Source organism: Rhineura floridana, chromosome 3 (assembly GCF_030035675.1).
Source record: "Rhineura floridana isolate rRhiFlo1 chromosome 3, rRhiFlo1.hap2, whole genome shotgun sequence".
NCBI classification, from domain to species: domain Eukaryota; kingdom Metazoa; phylum Chordata; class Lepidosauria; order Squamata; family Rhineuridae; genus Rhineura; species Rhineura floridana.
In genome coordinates this window covers 19231086-19253085 of record NC_084482.1, presented here as the reverse complement: position 1 = coordinate 19253085, position 22000 = coordinate 19231086, and the positions used below count along the sequence as shown (strand labels likewise).

Sequence of the window (22000 nt, the reverse complement as noted above, 5' to 3'; positions counted from 1 at the left end):
TGGGTGGAACATCCCTTTCTCTCTGCCATCCCCTTTTCCCATTTGTCTTTCTTTGCCATGCACATGAAGTTAGGCCAAAGACTGCATGAAATTAGGTCAAGGGCCACAAGCTGTCCTCAAGCCACAGGTTGCCTACACCTGGACTAGATAGTTTTTTAGTTCCCTCCATACAACCTGGAGGGGAAGTTCCTTAAGTTGAGACATTCCCAGTTCCTCCATTCACAGAAAGGGCTTTTTTCCTGTGCAGGAAGAGAAGAGGGTCTGAATACCTACAGAGCTGTCTCGGAGCAGGAAGGCAGAACATTGCAGCCCAGTCATAAGCATTTTGTGGGGATTCCAAGCCACAGAATCTGCCCTGTGTGGGGAAACAAAAAAACAAATGCATGTGGCTTGTTCCAACATTAAATATATCCTAAGATGCATGTAGAAAGGTAGAGGGAAGTGGGGGCAGAAGAAAATGCAATATTCAACATAAACAAGGCTTTCCCTGAATAAAATATCTATAAATTCAACATTCACATGCCAACGCTGACAATCCTGGGTGAATTTTGAGAATGCCCCAAAATATATCTTATCTATTCCCCCACCATTTGGACAGACTCAAATGTGGATGATCACATTTAGGGGACTATCACCATTCTCCAGTGAATTTCTGAATGGTCACAGTTGTCTGGGATTAGCAATATGTACATGTGAATGTTGACATTCACTGTTAACTGTCGGGTGCAGAGTGAAGTCTTGAACCAGGTCCTTCACGGCTTTACCTCCTGTTTCCCCAGCACTGGTCTCCCAGACAAGGCTCTGTTGGTCAAGAGTGCCCTCTATACTGCAGTACAGGATTAAGCGATGTCAGATGACCTCATAGCATGAACAACTGACTTCACAAACCAAAGGAAACGCCTATGTCTTATAAAATCTTTCCATCAAGTCAGTTCCTCAGTCTGAACAACTTGTCATTCTATGTAGCAATATACATTATCTCACCCTATGCAACTGACCAGCCCCATTTCTGACCTACAGCCCTTCTATGACTCGATCTCCTGCTTCTGACCCTCCATGCTCATTTGCCTAATCCAGTGCCTGGCTTCCAGACTGTCTTGTTATGGTCACTGGCTCCTTTGACTCATGCCAGGATTGGACCTCAGCTTCAGCCTGTCACAAAGGTAGGCCCCAGGCTCAACATTATAAAGAAACTGAATCAGGCCAATGACAAACAGTGGCTTTCCAGAACAGGTATTTTATCTGAATGCTATTGGCCAGGTAGAGATACCTGGGCCTGAACTTGCAGCCTCACATATAACCAATAACAGAGTGCCAGGGGTCTGTAACTGCAGGCTTCAGTGGCAGGATCCAAGGCCCCTGTGACAGTTTATCAGGGTATAGAACTGCTGCCCTACTTTCTGCTACACTACAGATGGACAGAGGGTGGCATTTCAATTTCCAGTTCAGCGGGCATGAAGTGACACAAAAGGCCAGCAGGGATCTACCTACTTCCATATAAAACAGCTGACTTTAGACTGATTCCTCAGGTGTATGCTGAGCTGCTTCAACAGCTCATCCTTACTTCCTTCAAACTACTAGCCCCTTGCATCATCCTTCCATTGATATATAGTCTGATCCCATGCAAGAAACATTGTCTACCTCTCAATTCCATCCAGAAGGTGCCGGTGTCTTTGTGAGAGAAGGGCACTGCCACCCCACGCAGCCTACAAGAGGTGAGAGAGGTATATCAGTCTTTAAGAATCCATCTGGTCGAATGCATGACAGTGAGGGGTGCATGTGGTCAGAAATCCCAATCTGAAAATACTGCAAGAGCACTGCCATAACTCAGGTTAGAATTCTGGGGATACTTGACCAGTTCTGGAATGGGAGTCTTACCCATTTGTGCATTTGATCTGTTTTATGGAGATGTTTCTACTGAACAGAAAAGCTAGTTGTGGGACAGAACCATATATGCCCATTCTCCACTAAAAGCTCAAGCATTTTAAATAGGTATGAATAGCAGGAGTACCTCACTTTTCTCCATGCCCTTGAGGGCCAAAAACCTGGATGTGGGTGTTTTTGACAATGAAAGCATTTCGAGACACTGAATTCTGCACCAAACAGCAAAGTGGGGCTTACTCAGTATGATCAAAGATACAAAGAATACACGCAGTTCTTCTCTCAAAACTTTTTCCCTGTTTTGAATTTTGTCCCTCAGGGCTCCTACCTCTTCATGTCTACCTCTTACCCTTTTGGACAGTAATAAAATAATACCCACCCTACAAAGGAGGCTGCCTGCTGCATCTCTGCATGATTGATTGACCACCCTGCTATTTTCTCATTAGCGTTCTTTGGGGGAGATTCACCTGTTGTGTCTCTGCATCTGCAGCACACAATCTTTTCCGATACAGAACTATTAACTCTCGGAAGAGGCTGCCTACTGCACCTCTGCATGAGGACAATCTTGCAATCATGGTCCGAAGGAATGGGATTGTGAAATCACCCCCTGGCCAAAAAATTTATGGAGGAATTAATTTTGACATTAATTTTCCTTTATGAAAACACCACTGAGATGACATCAGAAATCCCATGAACACCAAATACTAGCCAAGATCCAAAGAGACCTGTGTAAATGTGCAGAATAAAACAGCTGATACTACATTTTGGCTGCAGTAGCGACTCTCAACTCCCTGAATGACACTTCAGGAAGCTTTATAGGAAGGGCATCTGAAAAGTCTCAGTGAACATGTGGAACACTGCATGTGGTCCTTTGGATCCTCGCCAATGTGTTAGAAGTCCCCATCTGTCCCCCCCATGTCCTTCGTCTAGATGGCATTTAAAGATATAGAACTCCCTCTCCCCACCCTTATAACAGCACCTCCTACCATTCCCAAGGATCTGTTGAACATCTTCTCCTTAGCATGCCATACTTACATCCACATGGAGCCAAACCCTGTGCTTTGAGCACACTTCTGCAATCTCAGCCACGGGGTCGAAGGCCCCCAGGACAGTGGTGCCACAGGTGACACTGACAAAGAAGGGAAATGCCCTCTAGAAAAGAAGCATAGCAAGAACAGGTATTGACTGAGGGAAGGTATATTTAGGGCAGCCTTTGCCAACTTGATGCCCTCCAGACATTTTGGACTACAACTCCCAAACATATAAAACATCTGCAGGGCGCCAGTTTGATTTAGGGCAAAGTAAACATTGCAGGGACTGCGTGGCTCCCAACAACACACATCCCCCCTCACTCCAGGTGTCTCTCTGACAATATTTGATAAAAGGAAGACATGACATCATTCAGCATTTCTCTGCCATAATCAAGCAGCAGTCAGACAATAAACGTGATTAACACAATGATGTTATATCACATCTTTAAGGCTGCTGAAGAGTGGGGGCAGAACACATGCTCCCCTATAATACAGTCCTCCAGATGTTGCTGGGCTATGGCTCTCATCATCCCTGCCCACTGATCATGCTTACTGGAGCTGGAGGGAGTTGGGCCAACAACATCTGGAAGGCCACAGGTCAGCCTCCCCTGTTAATAATGTATAGTTAAATCGTTAGAATCAGAGTGAAGCGTGGTGGACTAAGATCTCCTGTCCTCCCAGTTCCTCCCCGTCCATCCCCCAGAGGAAACCTACCTCAGATTTGGCCCGATTGATCTGTTTCTCCAGATCAGCAGGGATCATTTTTCCCCTGAAGAAGAAAGGAGTGACAGAAGTGACCCAGGCAGGCATGTCATTTCCTTAAATCCTCCACCTTGACCCACCTTAATCTGCCTTGCTAAGAGCCAATCTATGCAAATAGTAGAATCATGTGGTGCAGGTTTTCCTGGCTTGCATTATTTCAGGCTGCAGGTATAGGATCTCATGTTTGAATACCCCCTTGCGAGAATAAGTCCCTGTGCACAGAAAATTAGTGTAAGAGAGGAAAGAGTTCTAGGCTAGCTCTCTTTAAGAAGCACTACTTTTCTATATCCAGAAAGATTTTTCTCAAGGGAAAACATTCAAAATAAGATACCCTACCTGTAATCTGAAATGGCACAATCCACATATAGCTGCCTGCTCCACCTTTGCTTGTGCAGATCAATACTTGCTGTAAGGATTCATACAGTACTGCATTCTTTTATCTAGCCAGTCTCAAGAATGGTCCATTCAACCACTTTGGAGGCCTATTTTAAACATTCATCAACTTTTTTTAACCCAAGTTGGGAGGGAATATGCAAAATGACACAGCGGTCTAAGCACTCCTTGATGTAACTCTAGGTTCTGGTTTAATGCATTGCCTTAATCTTTTTTGATCTGTGTGCGTGACAGACAAGAATTTAAGGGAAACACCTTTGCCATCTTAAGGGCTAGAAACTTGTGGGTTTTTTAAGAAAAGAAAATGAAAAGAAAGCTCAGATTTGCAGCATGATAATTCTATCCTCATTACCATTTCCTATGTCCCCACAGTACAACTGCAAATTCATGGTGTACATAGATACCTATGGAGATATCATTGTTCATTAAAAATCAGGAAGACAGAATCTAAAAACAAAGAATACAGATCAGCAATGGAATCTCTGTCCTAAGGGATTTCCCAGGAGAGGCATCTGTTTAAGAGGCATTCCATAGAGAGGTATCTTGTTTTAGGTCAGATGACTTGATTAGATGATCCACTGGTAGTCACAAGGGTTTCCAGTAAAAGCTCTCACTTTTCATCAACTGCAACAAGGTATACATTGTCAGTGCCAATGCCCAAGAAGGCTGCTCCCTTCTGGATGGAGTAGTGGCTCTGGAAGGGAAGCCAGAAAAAGAGGGGATCAGAGGTGACGATACCAACTCTGCTGGAAGCCTTCTCATACAATATGTCCATCTGGGGTCCACTTACAGTGATTTGCCTTGGCTAAATGTGGCTAAGAGAAAAAAATAATTTTGCAGATGATTATTTAATTGTATTGATATTTTAAATAACCCTGAGAGTGTTTTTAAGAAACACAACAGGCAATGAATAAATTTTATAAACAAATAAGTGCACAACTAAACTGGGGTGACCAGTTATACATAATTAAAAATAGGACACACACCACCAAAATATATGAAAAAGACAACATAAATCTGCATAAAACTGGTATATGTTAATTCATATCATACACAGCATACATGCAAATTTAGAAATAAATTTAGAAATCAGTACTACAATACTCAAGGCACCTAAAATCCTTAAAGTTCTACATGCAAGTATCAACCATATATTCCACAATATATCATAATTTCAAAATACTGAAAATATATAGAAAATTCAAAAACATTTCATCAAATTGGACATCTTAACAGCACTAGAATAAAAGATAAAAAATAAAGTTGCAGCTGGCTGCTCAACCAATGGATTTAATAGTTGGTGTTAAGATAACTGAAACAAATGTCAAGAGCGAAGTTTTCAATTTGCCAAGCACGTTAATGGGAAAAGCCTATGCAGATTACAATATTGATGTGTTAAATCATAGGTGGTAGGAACTTCACAATAATTTGCATCAAACAAACGGACACCAGAGAGCTGGAAAAAAGGCAGAGCCTAGCCTTTATTATGGCAAAAGGTGTCTCACCTGCCCTCCAGGAGGATCACTGCTGTTGCTACTGCAACATTTAATGTTTTTATCTAGCTAGCAAATGTCTTAGACAGGAAGACAGCATGGCATTGTCCTACTAGTACACACTTGCTCTCCACTCCAAGCAGCCCATACCTTGGGGTGCCTGCCTTTCTCCTACCCAAATCTGCAGATGACTGAGGGAACACGTGAGGAAGCACAGCAAGACCCCAGCTGCTGTTGCCCCTCCCACTCCCCCAATTATCTGCTGCCTGAAGTCACTTCCAGATGACCTGTTTACTGCACATTCATCCTGATTTGTTTGCAGGGCTCCTGCTGGGAGGAAGGACGGGATATAAATAAATAAATAAATAAATAAGCCTGAGATTGGCTATTTATTGAACACATTCTGACGTATTTGTGGGGAGGTTAGGCATCTTGGGTGAAGCAAATGCTATCCCCCCACTTTCCAGTGCATTTCCCTGTCACTTTTTTGTCACAAAAAGTCTGAATTTTGGGGGGAAGAGGGTTTGTCGCACAAGAGCACCAAATCAACTATAATTGTACAATCTGAATTTCTTGGTACATGATTGAATCCCACCCCAAAATAGTTGTTGTCTAGAAGTTCCCTGAGTGATGACTAAGCAGGCTTGTTAAGTTTTTTTAAAGAAGATAACAAGATAGACAAGACTTCTGCCCTCTGGCCACCTTCAAATAGCAGAAGAGGACACCAGAATGGACAAAGTTGGAAATACCTGGCTGCCCAGAACTAAAGACCTGACCACCCCAAATTCAATAGACATTATCTCAGGTGTACTTTTGCAATGGGATGCCTTGAGAGGCAGTCCTGTCACTTTTTTTTTTTGCAAGCGGCCCCCTCCTAGAGTCCTGTGTGTGTGTTTCCTAGTTGCCTTGAGAAAGACAGACCTTGAATCCAGAGAGACGAGCAGTCACTATAGCCAATAAGCAATCAGCATGGATCCCCCTTGCACACTGATTGGCTCCTACCATTTGTTGTTGTGGGGTAGAGAGAGTCATGAAGATGAGAGACAGAAGTTTACGTAGAGAGGAAGGTGCACAGCCAAGCCCAGGTACTTATTTTGTTATGATCACTGCAAGCTCAGGCTGCCAGCCAGCGGCAAGCTTTGGAGGAGTGATTGGGGCTTGCTTTTAAAAAAAGTTGTGAAGGGAATTATGCAGCAGCGGATAGGTCTCTGCACGCTGAAGATGTCCAAACTACCTGCATCTGCCTCCATATTGTGACTGGCTCCCTGTTGCTTCCCACATTCCACTTGGGAGTTGGGAGACCCCTTACTTACTCCTCCAAGCCCTGGTCTCCTGAACTCTTGCTTTTGTGCCAGGGACGAGTTTTCTGAAGGGGCGGGAGTTGTTCAAGTAGAGCGTATGTGTGTGTGAGAGAGACAGCTTTTGTTCAATGGGCCTTGGATGGCAGCCTTACAGCCCATTCCTATGCATGCTTCCTCAGAAGTAAGTCCTACCACATTCAGTGGGGCTTACTAACAGGTAACTCAATAACAACTGTAGGAAGATCATCAGAAAACTCTGACAATAAATACCATGTGACTATGAGGGGGGTGCTCCACTCTAAAGCAGTAACTAGAAACCTCAGATTGGTACCTTACTTCTTTGGAGCAGAGAAAGTATACTGCTAACTCTCTCTCTCATTTTTTTAAAAAAGCCAAAGGGGGGGATGTGTGGCTTTGTTCCAGTCCAAAGCCAGAGTTAGGAAGCAAAAGAGATAAAAAATAAGTTGGGGGAGGGGTGTGTGTGTGCATGCATGCGTGCAGATCTATATAGCTGGATGGGCATCTGGATGTTTTTGTTGGGGAAGTGGAGTTATATTACTGTAGGTCTTTCACCTACTGATCTTAGGTTGGTAGTGCTACATTCAGTGCACAATCAGGCATTGTGTTTCAGATGGAGTGGGTTGAAAGTGACTTAAGATTTAATTTAGGAATTTAAACATCAAAGTAAGCACTTTGAATTGGGCCTGGGAAACAACTGGCAAACAGTGTCGCTGTTTTCGATAGCGGTAACATGCTCACAGGCTGCTGAGCATTCTTGCTGCAGCATTTTGCACTAGTTGCAATTTCTGGCCCATCTTCAAGGGCAGCTCCACAAAGAGCAAATGACAACTGCACTGTTCCTCGGTTGGCTATGGGAAGAGCACGACTGGCAAGTTCAGCACGGGGTAGAAGGGAAAGGGGGCAGTAGAATACATAGGTGAGCAACAATAGTGAAGAGAGAGATGCTCTCCCCCCCCCCCAAAAAAAACACAACCCTTGCATTGACTACAGAGGATTTGGCATAAGAATCCATCCTTGGTGTCAAATTAGGTGACTTTGTTGACACTCCACAAAGTTCACCAGCTGGGAGGCTGACAGGGACTCCTCAGCCCAACTTAAGGTTTGTGGGCAGTAAAGAGCAAACAACAGTTGTATTTCAGACCTGAAACAGAGAGCTGGGGTGGGTCAGCCAAGGACAGCTCTCTACAAACTCTGTCACAGCAGGCAGCAAATCTATCTGCACTAAGAATAGGAAAAGCTGGCAGTTTTAACCGGTGGAATATGTTGCAGATCAGAAATGCAAATAAATAAAGGTTGTGGAGTTGGAAGTCACCAGCCCCCAGATTCATTCAGCTCAACAACTAAGAACCTATATAGCAGCCTTCCCCCGGCTCCTCCTCTGAGGAGCCCTCAGGTTCAAGGTTTGGGCAAGGATGAACCCTCACACCCCTACACACACACACACACCTACACACACACACAAACCCATTGCTGGAATCGGTCTTGCCTGGAACCATAAGCCACTACAAAATTTGTGCTGGCTACACACAAGGAGAAGTAGTAACCATCCATAACCCCTCAGCAGGAAGTAACCCAGTATTACCAGCCAGAAGCTGCTATGTGAACCAGAAGAAGTAGTAAAGATCTCTCTCTACCAGGCTGTACAAAACAAACATCTCAGAAGAAGAGCATACCTCCTGTGAAGTGAACACTGCCAGTTTGGGTATTGCCCAGTTACCCTTCTGCTTGCAATCTGGGAAGTGGTGGTACCGTGCCACGTTCATGGCATACATGTTGGAGATGGAGCCCCCTGAAGAAAAACAGAGCCCAGAGAGCTCATGATCTACGTTATTTATTTTTATTTCTATATATTTACTACACTTACAGCCAGGGCTATATGTATGCTGTAATTCTGTAGGAGCAAAGCAAAGATGCAGCAGGTAGAATCAGGTGCAGAATTCAAGCTTCCATTTATACAATTTTTAAAAAGCAAGCAAGATCCTAGTCCTCATGGCTGTGAAGATTTGGTTAAAAATTAGCAATGCCTGCTAAAATCTCAGAAGCCAAAGGTGTAAAAATAAGATTTCCAGTGGATAAGGAAGCAATGAAGCACCAGCATAGTTCTTTAGTCATCCCCATATCTATAAAAAACATAACAAATTATATAAATAGTTGAGAATCAATGCAAGGCTAGAATCAATCTGAAACCAGGAGAGAAGAGCAGAAAGATGGACTGCTTCCACTTATACATGACAATTATAATGTCAAATCTCAAAGTTACTCTGGGATTTCTATGGTAAGATTCCATGTTTTCAGTGCAACATAATATAGACCTGGGGAGCCGTAGCCAACGTGGTGCCCTCCAGATCCTCCAGATTTTTTTTTTTACTACAATGCCCATCATCTCAGACCACTGGCCACGCTGGCTGGGCTGATAGGAGTTAGATCCCAACATCTAGAGGGCACTGTGTTGATTACCCCTGATGCAGACAGTACAGATGAGTTTAAATTTGCTTCAGACAGATAGTGAATGGTCTGCTATAAAGTACCAGTGCAGATGAGACTTCAGTCATGCAACAAGAAATATCACTCACCAGGGCAGAAGATCCCATCTCCTCCATCCCAACCAATTAGCTCCCGCAGCTTCTTCAGCACAACCTCCTCCATCAATACAAACACAGGAGCAATCTCATAGGTATACCTAGAACACAAGGAAGCAGTGAATTGATGTTTTGGCCCAGTCACACACCTGCAATTGTAAATAACAGGTAGTTCTTGAGAGTTTCACCTAGGAACAGCATTTGTGACTTGTCAAGAGCAGCCTATGAATGGTTGGAGGGGCACTGGCAAGCCTATCAGGAATCTAAGGAATCATACTCTACAGCAAAATGAGAACTTCACTATGAGGAATATACAACCTCTGAAAAAATACTATCAAAATGAAAAAAATAAATAAAACAAAACTAGTAAAAGGATTCACAAAATGACCTGCTCATGGCTGGCCAGGAGAGGTATCACTCATCACTAATGGAACTGTTCTAATACTTGCACAATCTCATTCCACATAGATAGACAATCATAAAATGAATGCATCCGCTCTCCAGGGGATGGAGAAGCATCCTATTTTCCTGGATACAAAAACTCTGCCTTCCAAGTGCTCTGAAAATGCAATGCCTCCACAACAGATGACAACAGTACAATCTTGCATATATTTACATGGAAGTAAGTCCCACTGATTTCCCTAATAAGTGCAGGATCTAAGTCACACAGAGTGTGAAATATATGCAAGAAATGAGTAACAAATGTGATTTGATTTTTGGGATGGGAGGCACACTTAACAATAAAGCATATCCACAGCCACAGATTAATCCTGGTATAACGTTCACTCCCTCTCCTCAAGGAACCATGGGAACTGAAGTTCTGCAAGGTTGACAAGGGCTCTCCAACAGAGAATTCTCAGCATTCTAACCAAGCTACAATTCCTAGGATTCAAAGTGGTGGGGAGGAAAATCATGACAGTTTAAATTGGTATAAAGCTGATGATACAAATGTATAGCACAGACAAACCCATAGCAGGCCTAAACCAATAGTTGAAGCCCATGCTACCAGTTATGAGGCACGGGTGCTGACAACTGGCATAATCCCAGCTGGGGGAAAATGTGTGATGTCATGTCATGTGACATCATTACTTTAGTGTTTACCCACTTGTTGCTCTTCTTTATTAGTTGCCTTTTGCAGTAGATGGGAATATGCTAATACAACAACATTATGTCTCCCCTCCCCCCCCTTTACATTACCAGAAAGATGTCATTTGGCTGTATTAGAGTAGGTGCTTCACTTGGAAGAATGCTATGCTGTCATCCTTCCTGGATCAAGGATGGAAAGAGATATAGACATAGATATATTTCAGAGTTGAAAGGTGTTTGAAAAAAGTATTGTTGTTCATGGTGTCTTAAAATGAATTTTATTAAAAAATCAGACCACTTTTGCCTCTGGTAAAGAGTTTTGCATGTTTTTGTATTGCTTCAGAAACCTGCAAACCATGTTTGACCACAGATGACAGCAGAGCACAAAAGGAAGATGTGGTTACGCCACTGGAAGCAATGCCTTTCTCTAAACACTTTAAGCTCTTTTCAAATCTATCATCTGTCTCCAGTCCAAGAGAGCAGCAGCAGAGTTTAAATCTGTGTCAATAGCTGGCCACTGTAACCTATCTTTAATGCTATGGTTCGTCAGAAAAGTGCAAGCACATACTGGCTAGTGTTGAGCATCTCTGTGATCAGTCGTCCAACCAAAGCATGAGGATCAAGCCCTGAAAACAACTGGTTAAAAAAACGTGGGTGGCCTGGGAAAGAGAGAAAGAGAGAATGTGTGTTGTGTTAAAATGAGGCTACTTTGGATCTGTCTGCAGCCCTATCACTTTACACTGAATATGATCTTTTATATGGGGAAATGAGGAACACACTCTTGTATATAGTGAATGAAACATGCAACAGGAAGGCACTTTTTTTCTGAATCACTTAGTACTTTTCCTTTGATCATGGCAATATTGCAGTCTGTTTGCTGAAACTGTGCTGAAACATCCTGATTTCCTAAGGGCTTGTTTACATTACCAGAGACAGTTTTCCTGAATTCTGGCCTCATGTGATCAAGGACAGGGAATTCCAGGACGCTTTAGCCACACCCTTCACAATTTTCATCACATTTGGGTTGCTGTTCGATTACGGGCTATTTTAAATCCACCTGTCTTCACATCTGAGATGTAATCATATTATATCCTATCAGGTCACTTAACCTGAGTAGAAACATAGGCATCTAAAGAGCTCTACACTATCCTGGGGTCTGTCTCTTTACTTTAGGGGAGGGGAACCTCAGGCCTAGCTTCAGGCCTTAGCCCTAACCAGACCTCTCTATGTGGCCTGCAGGACTCTCCCTAGGCCACACCCCCTCATCAGGCCATACCCCTTCTCTCCAGGCCACACCCATGCCAGCCCTGCTTCATGTCCTCCTTGACTGCTTTTGTCTGGCTGGAAGTGGAACTGATAATGCCTCTTGCTTGCCTGAATGAAGAGAGGTTTGTGCGGAAACCTCTGATCAGTGTGTTGCTAGAATATAACCTACTGTACAAAAGTAAGAGTCATATCTTTGCTCTACCCACTTTTATCTCTGGCCCTGCCGACCACCCCTCCGCAGAAGGTTGCTCATGAGGCAATTCAGCCCTCAGACTGAAAGGAATCCCTACCCCTGCTTTACTTTAAACTCAACTTCTTAGTACATACTTCATTAATGTAAAAAATAATAAATAATGACAGACTGAACTGAGGGATCACAGTCTCAAGACAACAAATCATGGAAACTAGACAACAGATCATGGAAACTGGAGCAGGAACTATATTATCCCACAAGCAGATCTGGAGCAGGAACTATACTATCTCACAAGTTAGCTGTCTGTGCCAAAAACTTACATGTTTTCACACTGTATCTTATAACATCCCGGCAATGTTCTAGCAATCTCTCCTGTGGCTCCCCACCATCTTTTAGCTCCAGGTCCAGAATTTGCTGAAGTTCCTCAGGCTCCTTCCAATTGCACACCTACAACGAAGGAAACAGGATGGTCAGCTAATAGCCAAAGCTTCACATGGTGTCACATATACACTGAAAAACTAATAGCACAGTCATATCTTCACATTATGCCATCTGGATGAGGATGAAATTGCTACTAAATCCTCCAGATGCTGGCACAAGCCCAAACAATGTTGCTGGCATAGCAAAGTTATGATGGTATAGTGATGTTGTTTTGCTGTCATGACTTTAAGTTGGCATAAGTATTACATCATCATAACTAGAGTGGTGTGAGGAAGGAAGGAGATAGGTGAAGAGCACGTGGCTTTCTGTATGACTTTCTTTATTTAAAAATCAGTTGCATGAGTCACTCTTCAGTTTAAAAGCTAACACTGCGTTGCACATAATTCAGCTTGATCACGTGTGGGTTTCAGATCACTTTCTTGTTGGAGGCATTTCAAAAGGATTTTAAAATCCTTTTTCAGCTACATAGTGCACCACATCCCACACACATGGCCACTAATTGCTTCAGTGTTCTGGAAAGAGCTACAGTTATATATATATCAAAGTGTCCAAAGGGCGGAGGAGGAACATGAGTGGGCGTGATAAACCAGTTCCTGGACACCATAATAGACTGGATGGGAGCCAAGAAACTGAAGCTCCATACAGACAAGATGGAGGTACTATTAGTAGGTAGTATGTCTCCCCAGATGAATGGTGTTCAACCTGTTCTAGAGGAGTTGTTCTCTTCCTAAAGGACCAAGTTTGTAGTCTGAGAGTGCTTATTGATTCATCTGAGTGGCCTCTGCGGCTCAGAGTGCCTTTTGCCAGCTTAAGGCCCCTCCAGACATGTGTTTTTCGTAACATGTCATTGAAACAATAATAGTGCATTAGTGGTGATTGATACTGGGCTGTCCACACATCATCCTGCTTTATTGTTCTGCGATACTTTCCCAATATTACTGCATTATTGCTGTCTAGTGGGCATGCTCATGCTATAGCACAACAAAAGACCAACACCCCCCCCCCCAACTCGAGAACATTTGTAGTATAAAAAGTTACAGGATTTCAGCAGAAAGTTAGGAACACGGGAAGCTGCCTTATACTGAGCCAAAGCATTGGTCCATCTAGCTCAGTATTGTCTGCCCTGACTAGCAGCAGTTCTCCAGGATTTCAGGCAGGGGTTTCTCCCAGTCCTCCCTGGAGATGCCAGGGATTGAACCAGGGACCTTTCGCATGCAAAACAGATGCTCTACCACTGAGCTATGGCCCCTCCCCAAGTTACAGGACATGCGCTAATTGGAAACAAAGCAGTATGACCGCCCCAAAACCTTAAAAGCCGCAAACAGTATTGAAAGTAAGGTTGTGTGTAACCACTCCGATATCATCATGAGCCCAAATCATTATGAATCCTCAATAAAAAGGATATCTGGAGGGGCCCTTATGTTGATATACCAACTATGCCAGTTCTTGTAATCCATGCCCTGTTAATAACCCTTGTGGACTATTGCAATGCTTTGTCTGAGGGGCTGCTTTTAAAAACAGTCCAGAAACTTCAGTTAGCTAGCCTACTCTGGTGCCATTTTAGCACCATACAAAGGCCTTTTATCTTATTTTGGTTTTAACCTTTTACTCTCTGTGACTTGAGTTTTTATGCTGCATTATACTTTTACAATTATTGTTATTGGTTTGTTTTTTAAAGTATTGCTTTGAGCCACTATTGGGAACTCTGTTTTAGGGCGACCTATAAATAAAAAAATATTAGATCAATAACTGCAACAGCAGATACGAGCAGAAGAAAGACAAAAACAATTTGGGTTGCATCCAATGAAGTTGCCCCATTCAAACCTCCACTTGCATGATGGGACTCCTCCTCTCCCCACATGCCCCCCAAGTCTGTTCTGGGGGTTCCAATCTTCCACAAGACTAGCTCCCACCCTCTTCTACCAGTGTAAAGCTGCACAAACAAAATAGCTATCAAAACTAACTAATCATCCATTGGAATCAAGAGCAGCTCAAGATATGTAAGTGCCAAACTAGACAAAGCAGTCATAACAGCTGTGAGTGACTGGATGTCCCACAGTTTCAGAATTAAAAGTAGCCACGCGAGTAGTCTTACTCTAAGCTCACTTGAGTAAGGAACTCAAGTTTGTGAGGCAAAATATATTTTTGACCTCCTGGATCATTATTGGAAGTACGCGGTGGTCACTGAAAATACAGAAGTTGGCCATATCTGAAGTGTACACTGCTTACAAACTTCAGTAATTAAGCAGTATATAAATCATTTATTTTATTTGTTAATTTAAGGTATTCATATACTGCTTAATTACTGAATTACTGAAGGGGATGGGATGGAAAAAACCCAAGATCATATTGTGAGAATGAGCCCAGAAAGCCTTACCTTTTCAGAGGCATCCATTCCTTTTCTGATACCTTCCTCTAGCATGATCTGGAATGCTTCCTGAAGGAACTCCTCACCAGCCACTTTGTCCAAGGCAGGATATAACAACACATCTTTTTCTGCCATTGTTACCTCCTAAGCAGGCCCCTGCAAGTCTGGGCAATATGAATTGTATTCAAGTCACCCTCAAAACTGTGAAAACAGCTTACAGATTTTTATGATTAATAGTATACATATTCCATTAAACAAACAGTAAAGTAAAAGGCAAAAATATCTTTCTTCATTGACAAGTTTTATATCCTGGAATGCACTGCAGAGAATTACTGCAATTTGGACCACATTCCAAATAACGTCCCCAATTAGAAACATCACTCTTGAGTTTTGCCCAGAGATATTTCTGGAAAAAGAAACTACATCTTTTCCCATGTTCTTTGTCTATGCTAATTTACAGTGCAGCCTTAGGCATGTTTACCCAAAAGTAAACCCCACTTACATGGGTACGCAGCACGGCAGCCTTAAACACTTATTACTCCCCTCTTGATTTATGACAGTTCAGGAAAACTCACCTAGCTCTAATGTCTAAAAATGGAAGGCACCAGCAAGGTTACCCCACCGGAAGCACAGACGGGCACACACCACTTTAAAGTGTCTTTCCAGCCACAAAGGCGAAAGATGTGCTTTAAAAAAAAAAGGAAAATGAGATTTTCAGGATTCTGTGCTAACCATCAGATACATACCCACCACCCTAATTATTCCTAGTGTCACCTCCCTCTAGTCCTGGCTGTATATTGACGATTTTATCCCCCAAGGGTCAATCATTTAGCTGGACCTCTTTTCCGTTTCTCTCTGAGGGGCCCCTTCTTTGGTGTCAATCAACTCTCCTCTCTCCAAATAGTGCTCAGGAAGACATCATTGCTTCCCACAGAGGGATTATTCCAGACAGAGCTTTAGCCCCACTCCTTCAGTCTCTTTTAGAACCAAGCTCTATTCAGTGCTGAAAACTCTTTCAGCTTGCAAAGATATATCACTTTGCAGGGATTATTCTTCCATGTCAAGGTCGGGGGGGGCATTTTTCCCCACTGCCATGGTTACCTGCTCAATCCTGCACAGATCTTCACTGATTTCAGGGACAAAGTACAAAGGGAGTGACCTGTGTTACTTATATACTGACAACTGTCATTACATACACTGTGGGAGTGGAGGGTTTTTACATGTAAACCATGCAACTGTGCTTCTCGTGCCAGAAAAGCCATTTATTTTAGGTATTGATTTGTTGCTTGTTTATTTTTAGCTCTCAAGATTCGGGATCGGTCATACGGCAGGCCTTTTGAGACGCCAAACAAAGCGTTTGTGATCACATGTGCCAAAAGCTGTGTCCCCAGTGGTTCTACATTTCCGTTTCACATCTAATGGAAAGTGTGTGAGAATAGGGTTGCCAGCTCTTTCAGTGACTCCTGTGTACGTGCAGCTTGATCTCTAGCAGTATAATGCTTCCCTCCATGCAGTGAAAAGCTTCACCTGCTGGTTTCCGCACATCCAGCTGCAAAGGGCACAGGAGCTGCCATGCTGCTTTTGTTTTAGTCATTTGGCAACCCCAGGTGTGAATAACATAGCTGACTTTACAGTGCTTAAATATACATATACAGTGAGAACCGTCACCTATTTTTTTGCTGCCCGTGGCAGTCATTTTATGCTGGGATCCATGGCACCTTTATCAAGATATTAATACCAGCACCTCATTTAAAAGAAAAGAAAAAGCACAGAAGAGCCACGTACTTCAGGGATGGAGAACCAGAACACAGAGTGGTGGTGGAGAAACAGCCAAAGAAACAAGGGGCAGGGAGGCACTGTTCATTAGCTATCTGTAGCAATAATGCAAACATGTTCCCCACAACATTCCTTACTGCAGTAGATGCAGCTATACTGAAGAAAGCATTTTATCAGTATCCAAGGAACCCCCTGCTTACCCCCAGCAACAAAGTCTTGCCTAAAGAGTCTTCTGTTACTTCTGAAATACAGTATGCGCATTAAACCATTCTGTACCCCTGGAGGAAGGGATATCCAAAGCGGTGGAATCTTCTTCTTTTAAAAAAAAAAATTGACATGGCATATTTATATATTATTGCATTTTTCTCCCACCTTTCCTCCAAGGAACTCCAAGGTGGTATACACTGTTCTCCCCATCTTCCTTTTATCCTCACAACAACCCTGTTAGGTAGGTTAAGCTGAAAGGCAGTGACTGGCCCAAGGTCACCCAGTGAGATTCATGGCATGGATTTTTCACATTCTGCAATATTAAATTGAAAATACCCCCATACCATTCTGCTGCTTCCCATAAGCACATTTCAAAAGAAAACCTTATAAAACTTATAGTCCTGAACTCAGAAACGCTTGCTTAACAACCCTCCACATTTTCATGGCGATACACAAAACACTCAGAGAGAATCGAGAGTTCAAAGTGTAAAACCAGAGGGGGAAAATCCAGACCCCTACTGGACTTTTTTCTGTCAGTGGTCTCATAATTTCTTGAAATTAATTAAAAATCAGCCATGTTCACAGAGTACCTCTAATCTTATTATTGACCTTCATCTTCTGCAGTTTAGAGGTTAAAAAAATGCCTGGCTGATTTTTAATTAACTTAAGAAATTTTACATTGAGATCTATTATAACATCAGGCATGCTCAATAAGAACCAACTGTCAGTGTTCTAAAAGCCAGACTCATAGCTGTTTGGCTTGGTTAATTAGGTGGCCACACCCAGGCCAGACCTTTATTTCACTTTAGAGTCTAGACAATCATGGCTTTCCCCCAAAGAATCCTGGGAAGTGTAGTTTGTGAAAGGTGCTGCAAGTTGTTAGGAGACTCCTATTCCCCTGACAGAGCTCCAATGGCCAGAGTGGTTTAACAGTCAGCCCCTCTTCTGGTGACTGTATCTCTGTGAAGGGAATAGGGCCTCTCCTAGCAACTCTCAGCATCCTTCACAAACTACACTTCCCAGGATTCTTTGGGGGAAGCCATGACTGTCTAAAGTGAAATAAAGTTCTGGTGTGGATATGACCAGGGACTGCTTTGGTTTAAATTTGGGTGGGAGGCTACACGTGCCTGCAATAGAATAAAAAGGTGGGGAAAGCCCTAAAAAACAATGATACTATTCACAATGTTTTCCTTTGGAAAGGAAAAGGGCTTTCCCTCTGCCCAGTGCCCACCTACCCAATCCCTCCCCCTCCCTTCCCACTCTTCCCCTTCCCTTATTCCCCTTCCCTCTCCCTTCCTGTTCCTCCCCCCTCCCTGTCCCTCCTCCAAGTCAGTTTCACCTATCCTAAGCATGATTGTACAGGAGTAAATCCCATTGAACTCAAAAAGCATGCAAATGATCAAACCTGCCCTCCTATCCCCTCCCTTTTGCCCCTTCCCTCTCCCTCCCAATCCTCCTCCTTCCACCTTCCCTTTCCTGTCCCCTCCCTCCTCCCCCCCCATGGTCAGTTTCACCTATCCTAAGCATGATTGCACAGGAGTAAATCCCACTGAACTCAATAAGCATGCAAATGATCAAACATGCCTACTGGGAGGCGCCTGCCCCCATCCCCTCCATCCCTCTGCCCTTCCTCCTCCCCTCCCCCCCTCCTCCTGTGTTTTTTTTAAATACCAATGGCTTCAAGCTTGAGTGAAAGACTGCTAGGAGGCATGAAACGGGATGCATAACTCTCTCCCTGCCAGCCATTTGCCCACTCAGAATCCTCCACCCACCCAAGCTGATCTCTTCATTGGGAAAAGTATACAAAGACCAGAGTGATGACAAGTCCAGCAGTTCTCCAAGTCCCACTCATGAACAGGTGTCATTCTTGCACCAGCTGACTTGATCATTGTGCTAATCCACACTGAAGTTATTTGTGTTTTATGCCTTAATGAATTCCTTAAATTGTACTTCTTGATTTAGTTTGGTTTTTTGAGGGCACTGCTAACATGATTTGTGGTGTCTGCATGTAGAATTGGGTTGTGATTGGGAGTGTTAACCTTTTCCTTTTATTGCATCTCTTTCTAAGGAGCTCTAATTTGCACTCTCATTGGTCACTTCCAAGTGACCAGTTTATTGGATATTCACCTTGATTTGTTTGCAGGAAGATCAGACAACGACAGCTATTTACTGAGCATTTATTCTGATTTGTTTGCGGGGAGGTTAAATGACATTGCATCAAAGTAAGTATTATCCTACACTTTCCAGTGCATTTCCCTGTCACTTTCCTTATTACAAAAAGTTCAACTGTTGGAGGCGCTTTCTTGAGCAAGACCTCCAAATCAATTTTAATTGCTCAGCCTAAATTTGTCAGTGTGTGACTGAATCCCACCCGACAATAACCAACGGTCTGGAAACATCCACTATTGGTCTTTAGCAAGTAACATCCCATTTACTTCTGCAGGTCTTTGGTAGCTCTTGCATTGTAATCCTAAAAGTATTAATTCAGAAAAGTGCCATTGAGCTCACTAGCATGTTTAGAATTGCAGCTTCAGTTTCTATCGTTTTAGCTCCTGCCGATTAGCCTTTTTTTTGTTGCTTTTTAATCAGTTGTTAAATGTATGTTTATGATTTTTATGATAATTATTGGAGCGAAATTGGAACATTGCTATAAAAGTGGATAATAATAATTCTGTATCTACAAAGATGAGACACTGCTAGTGAGGACTGTGGATCCACATTTTCACCATGTGTGATATGTGATAAAGACACACCTAATGCTCCATTGCATTGCAGGGGAAGATCAGTAACTGTGGAAACTTTCATGGAAACTTGTCTGCGATAAAGAATTCCTCAAAGGCCTTTGAGAAGCCCTGGAACATTGTTTAAAAACCACTAATGTAAGTAATATTGAAATGAACTGGGGGATTGTGCAATTATTTTTGAACCCTTGTAAGTGATCAACTGCTCTCCGTAGCACAGGATGTCCTCAGCCTTATCTAACTTGCAGGGCCATAAAATAAATTGTTATTGGCTGTTACTATTGCCACCCTCCCAGTCCCAGTTATATCAACTATGTAGTGGCTGTCATTTCTCAAAGTTCACCTAAGGCACGGATATTTCCACAAACTAATGCAGCATTTCCCAGAGTTTTAATTAGCTCAGACAAAGTGTTTCTTTCTGAATTAAAATAGGAGTCTCTCCTTACTCTTACAGTCAAAAAGATATGGGTGATATCCAACTAAATAATACTCACAGTAGGCCCACTGAAATTGATGGACTTCAGGCCATTTATTTCAATGGGTCTACTCTATTATTTAGTTGGTTATCACCCTATGTGTATATCAACATATTTTTATCAGTTCCCTGAACAATGGGCAAACTTTCCCTTCTTGCAACTTCAGGATAGCCCAGTTAACAGTTAGGCATTATTCAACTGCAATGCTTCTAGGATTCCCATGTCAGGGCAGTGTAGATTGCACCCAATGCATCCTTACACACAGGATGTCGTCTTTGCCCATACAATAGCAGAGAAAGACCAAATTCATCAAGTGACAGCTTCTGATCGCCTTGACTTTTCACATACCGTAGGAAGCTATTTTTTCAGATGTCCGTGCTTCTCCTAACATATACTGAACAAGGACTAGACCAGCGGTTCCCAAACCTTTCCCCCACACAGACCACCTGAAAATTGCTGAGGGTCTTGGTGGACCACTTAATGATTTTTCTGCCTGTTGCAGCAATTGCAACTTTGCTAGACGCTGTATGGTTTTTAATTGTATCCTTATTGCTTCTTTTATTTTTTATATATTGTATTACAACTTAAATTCCATAGGATTAAAATTGCAACACCATAATATACAATATATGAAATAAAAGAAGCAATAAAATACAATTAAAAATCAATATATTTAATGTGGTGGATGTGCCATCTCCTGTCTTCAACCACAAATCCACAGACAGGCTGTGGATCATCTGAATGAAGCTCATGCACCACAGTCTGGGAACCCCTGAATTGAACAAATTGCATCTGAACTGTCACAAAATGGAAGAAAAACCATCAATAAGCATAGCTCTACCGATGTGGGTAAAAATAAGCAAAATGACATTCAGGAAGGATTCTTTGCACATATGCAAGATCAAGAAACAACAGATTGAAGCCATATGAGGCTAGATGAAGGTAAACCAAGGATGGGGAACTTGTGGCCCTCCAGATGTTGCTGGACTACATCATCCCTGACCACTAGCCATGGATTATGGGACTTGTAGTCCATTAGCATCAGACAGGCCACAAGTTCCCCATACCTGCTGACTAATCTTTCTCCAAAGGATCCAAACATTTCAGCTTGACTAATCTTTCTCCAAAGGATCCAAACATTTCAGCTTCGGCTGTGTCTGTAACAAATGTTTGATGCGCAAACTTTAGCTGATAATAATGCTTATCTCCAGGCTGTGAAAATCTTTACCTGCTATTTACTATAGGTCAAGCCCAAGAGCACATCAGGGATTGTTTTTCCTTGGTCAACTCTGAAATGAAGTGCAACAATTCCTTCAGGAGAAACGGCGGGATATTAATCAATTATAACAATAATACTGAAGGTACAGGACAAAGTCTGTCGTCTTTTGCATCTGGTCGCAGCAGGCCATGTACATGGTCTACTATTAATCAAAGCTCAGCTCTGAAAAAGCTTCTCCCAACACATCAAAAATTAGGAGGCACGGCTTCCAGTTCAGAATGTGGAGCTGCTTGAATTGAGGCGCCTCTAATTTTACAATTAAACAAACGGTTAAAGGGCTTCTGTTCTGTTTACCCCCGCCTGCAAATCAGTGCTAGGGAAACTGTGACCCTTCAGGTAGACTACAACTCCCGTCATCCCTCACCACAGGGGCTGATGGGAGTTGGAGTCCAACAGTATCTGAAGGGCTACAGGTTCCCCATCCCTCCTGTATTCCTGCTCAAGCAGATTACTTCAGAAACGCCTATAGGGGCGGCCTCTCTTATAAGAGGTGCGGAGGGAGGAGGTAGATAGGTGCGTGTATGGGCTTTACTTTGCCATACCTTGAAAGAGCCTCTCCCTCATCTGCTTCAACTAGGCCTGGCTGCTTTTCCTTTCTCCGCTCCCTACCAAGATGGCGGCGGCAGCAGCAGGAACACATAGCCAGGACCTGGGCAGGCACGCGCGTGCGCGACGCCAGCTGTCGAACGGAAGTGGTTGCAGTGTG

General features: G+C 43.0%; 2 protein-coding genes across 14 annotated transcripts in view; one reads left to right on the top strand and one right to left on the bottom strand.

Annotated features, from left to right (window-relative positions):
• CSAD (cysteine sulfinic acid decarboxylase) overlaps positions 1 to 21960 on the bottom strand; it is a 29176-nt gene extending 7216 nt beyond the window's left edge. The window contains exons 1-13 of one of the 13 annotated variants that reach the window (XM_061614753.1): positions 21837 to 21960; positions 21244 to 21326; positions 15391 to 15501; positions 14825 to 14979; positions 12327 to 12453; positions 11116 to 11206; positions 9456 to 9562; positions 8556 to 8671; positions 4682 to 4761; positions 3627 to 3681; positions 2917 to 3033; positions 1642 to 1706; positions 274 to 355 (exon numbers count right to left, since the gene is read on the bottom strand). In XM_061614753.1, the coding sequence (XP_061470737.1) occupies positions 274 to 355; positions 1642 to 1706; positions 2917 to 3033; positions 3627 to 3681; positions 4682 to 4761; positions 8556 to 8671; positions 9456 to 9562; positions 11116 to 11206; positions 12327 to 12453; positions 14825 to 14950 (966 nt within the window). In that variant the 5' untranslated portion in view covers positions 14951 to 14979; positions 15391 to 15501; positions 21244 to 21326; positions 21837 to 21960. The other 12 variants (XM_061614756.1, XM_061614758.1, XM_061614761.1 and 9 more) reach the window with 12 other exon arrangements.
• Positions 1 to 22000, top strand: part of LOC133379459 (myosin light polypeptide 6-like) — a 142975-nt gene that overhangs the window by 112062 nt on the left and 8913 nt on the right. The gene's annotated exons all lie outside the window — the stretch shown is intronic.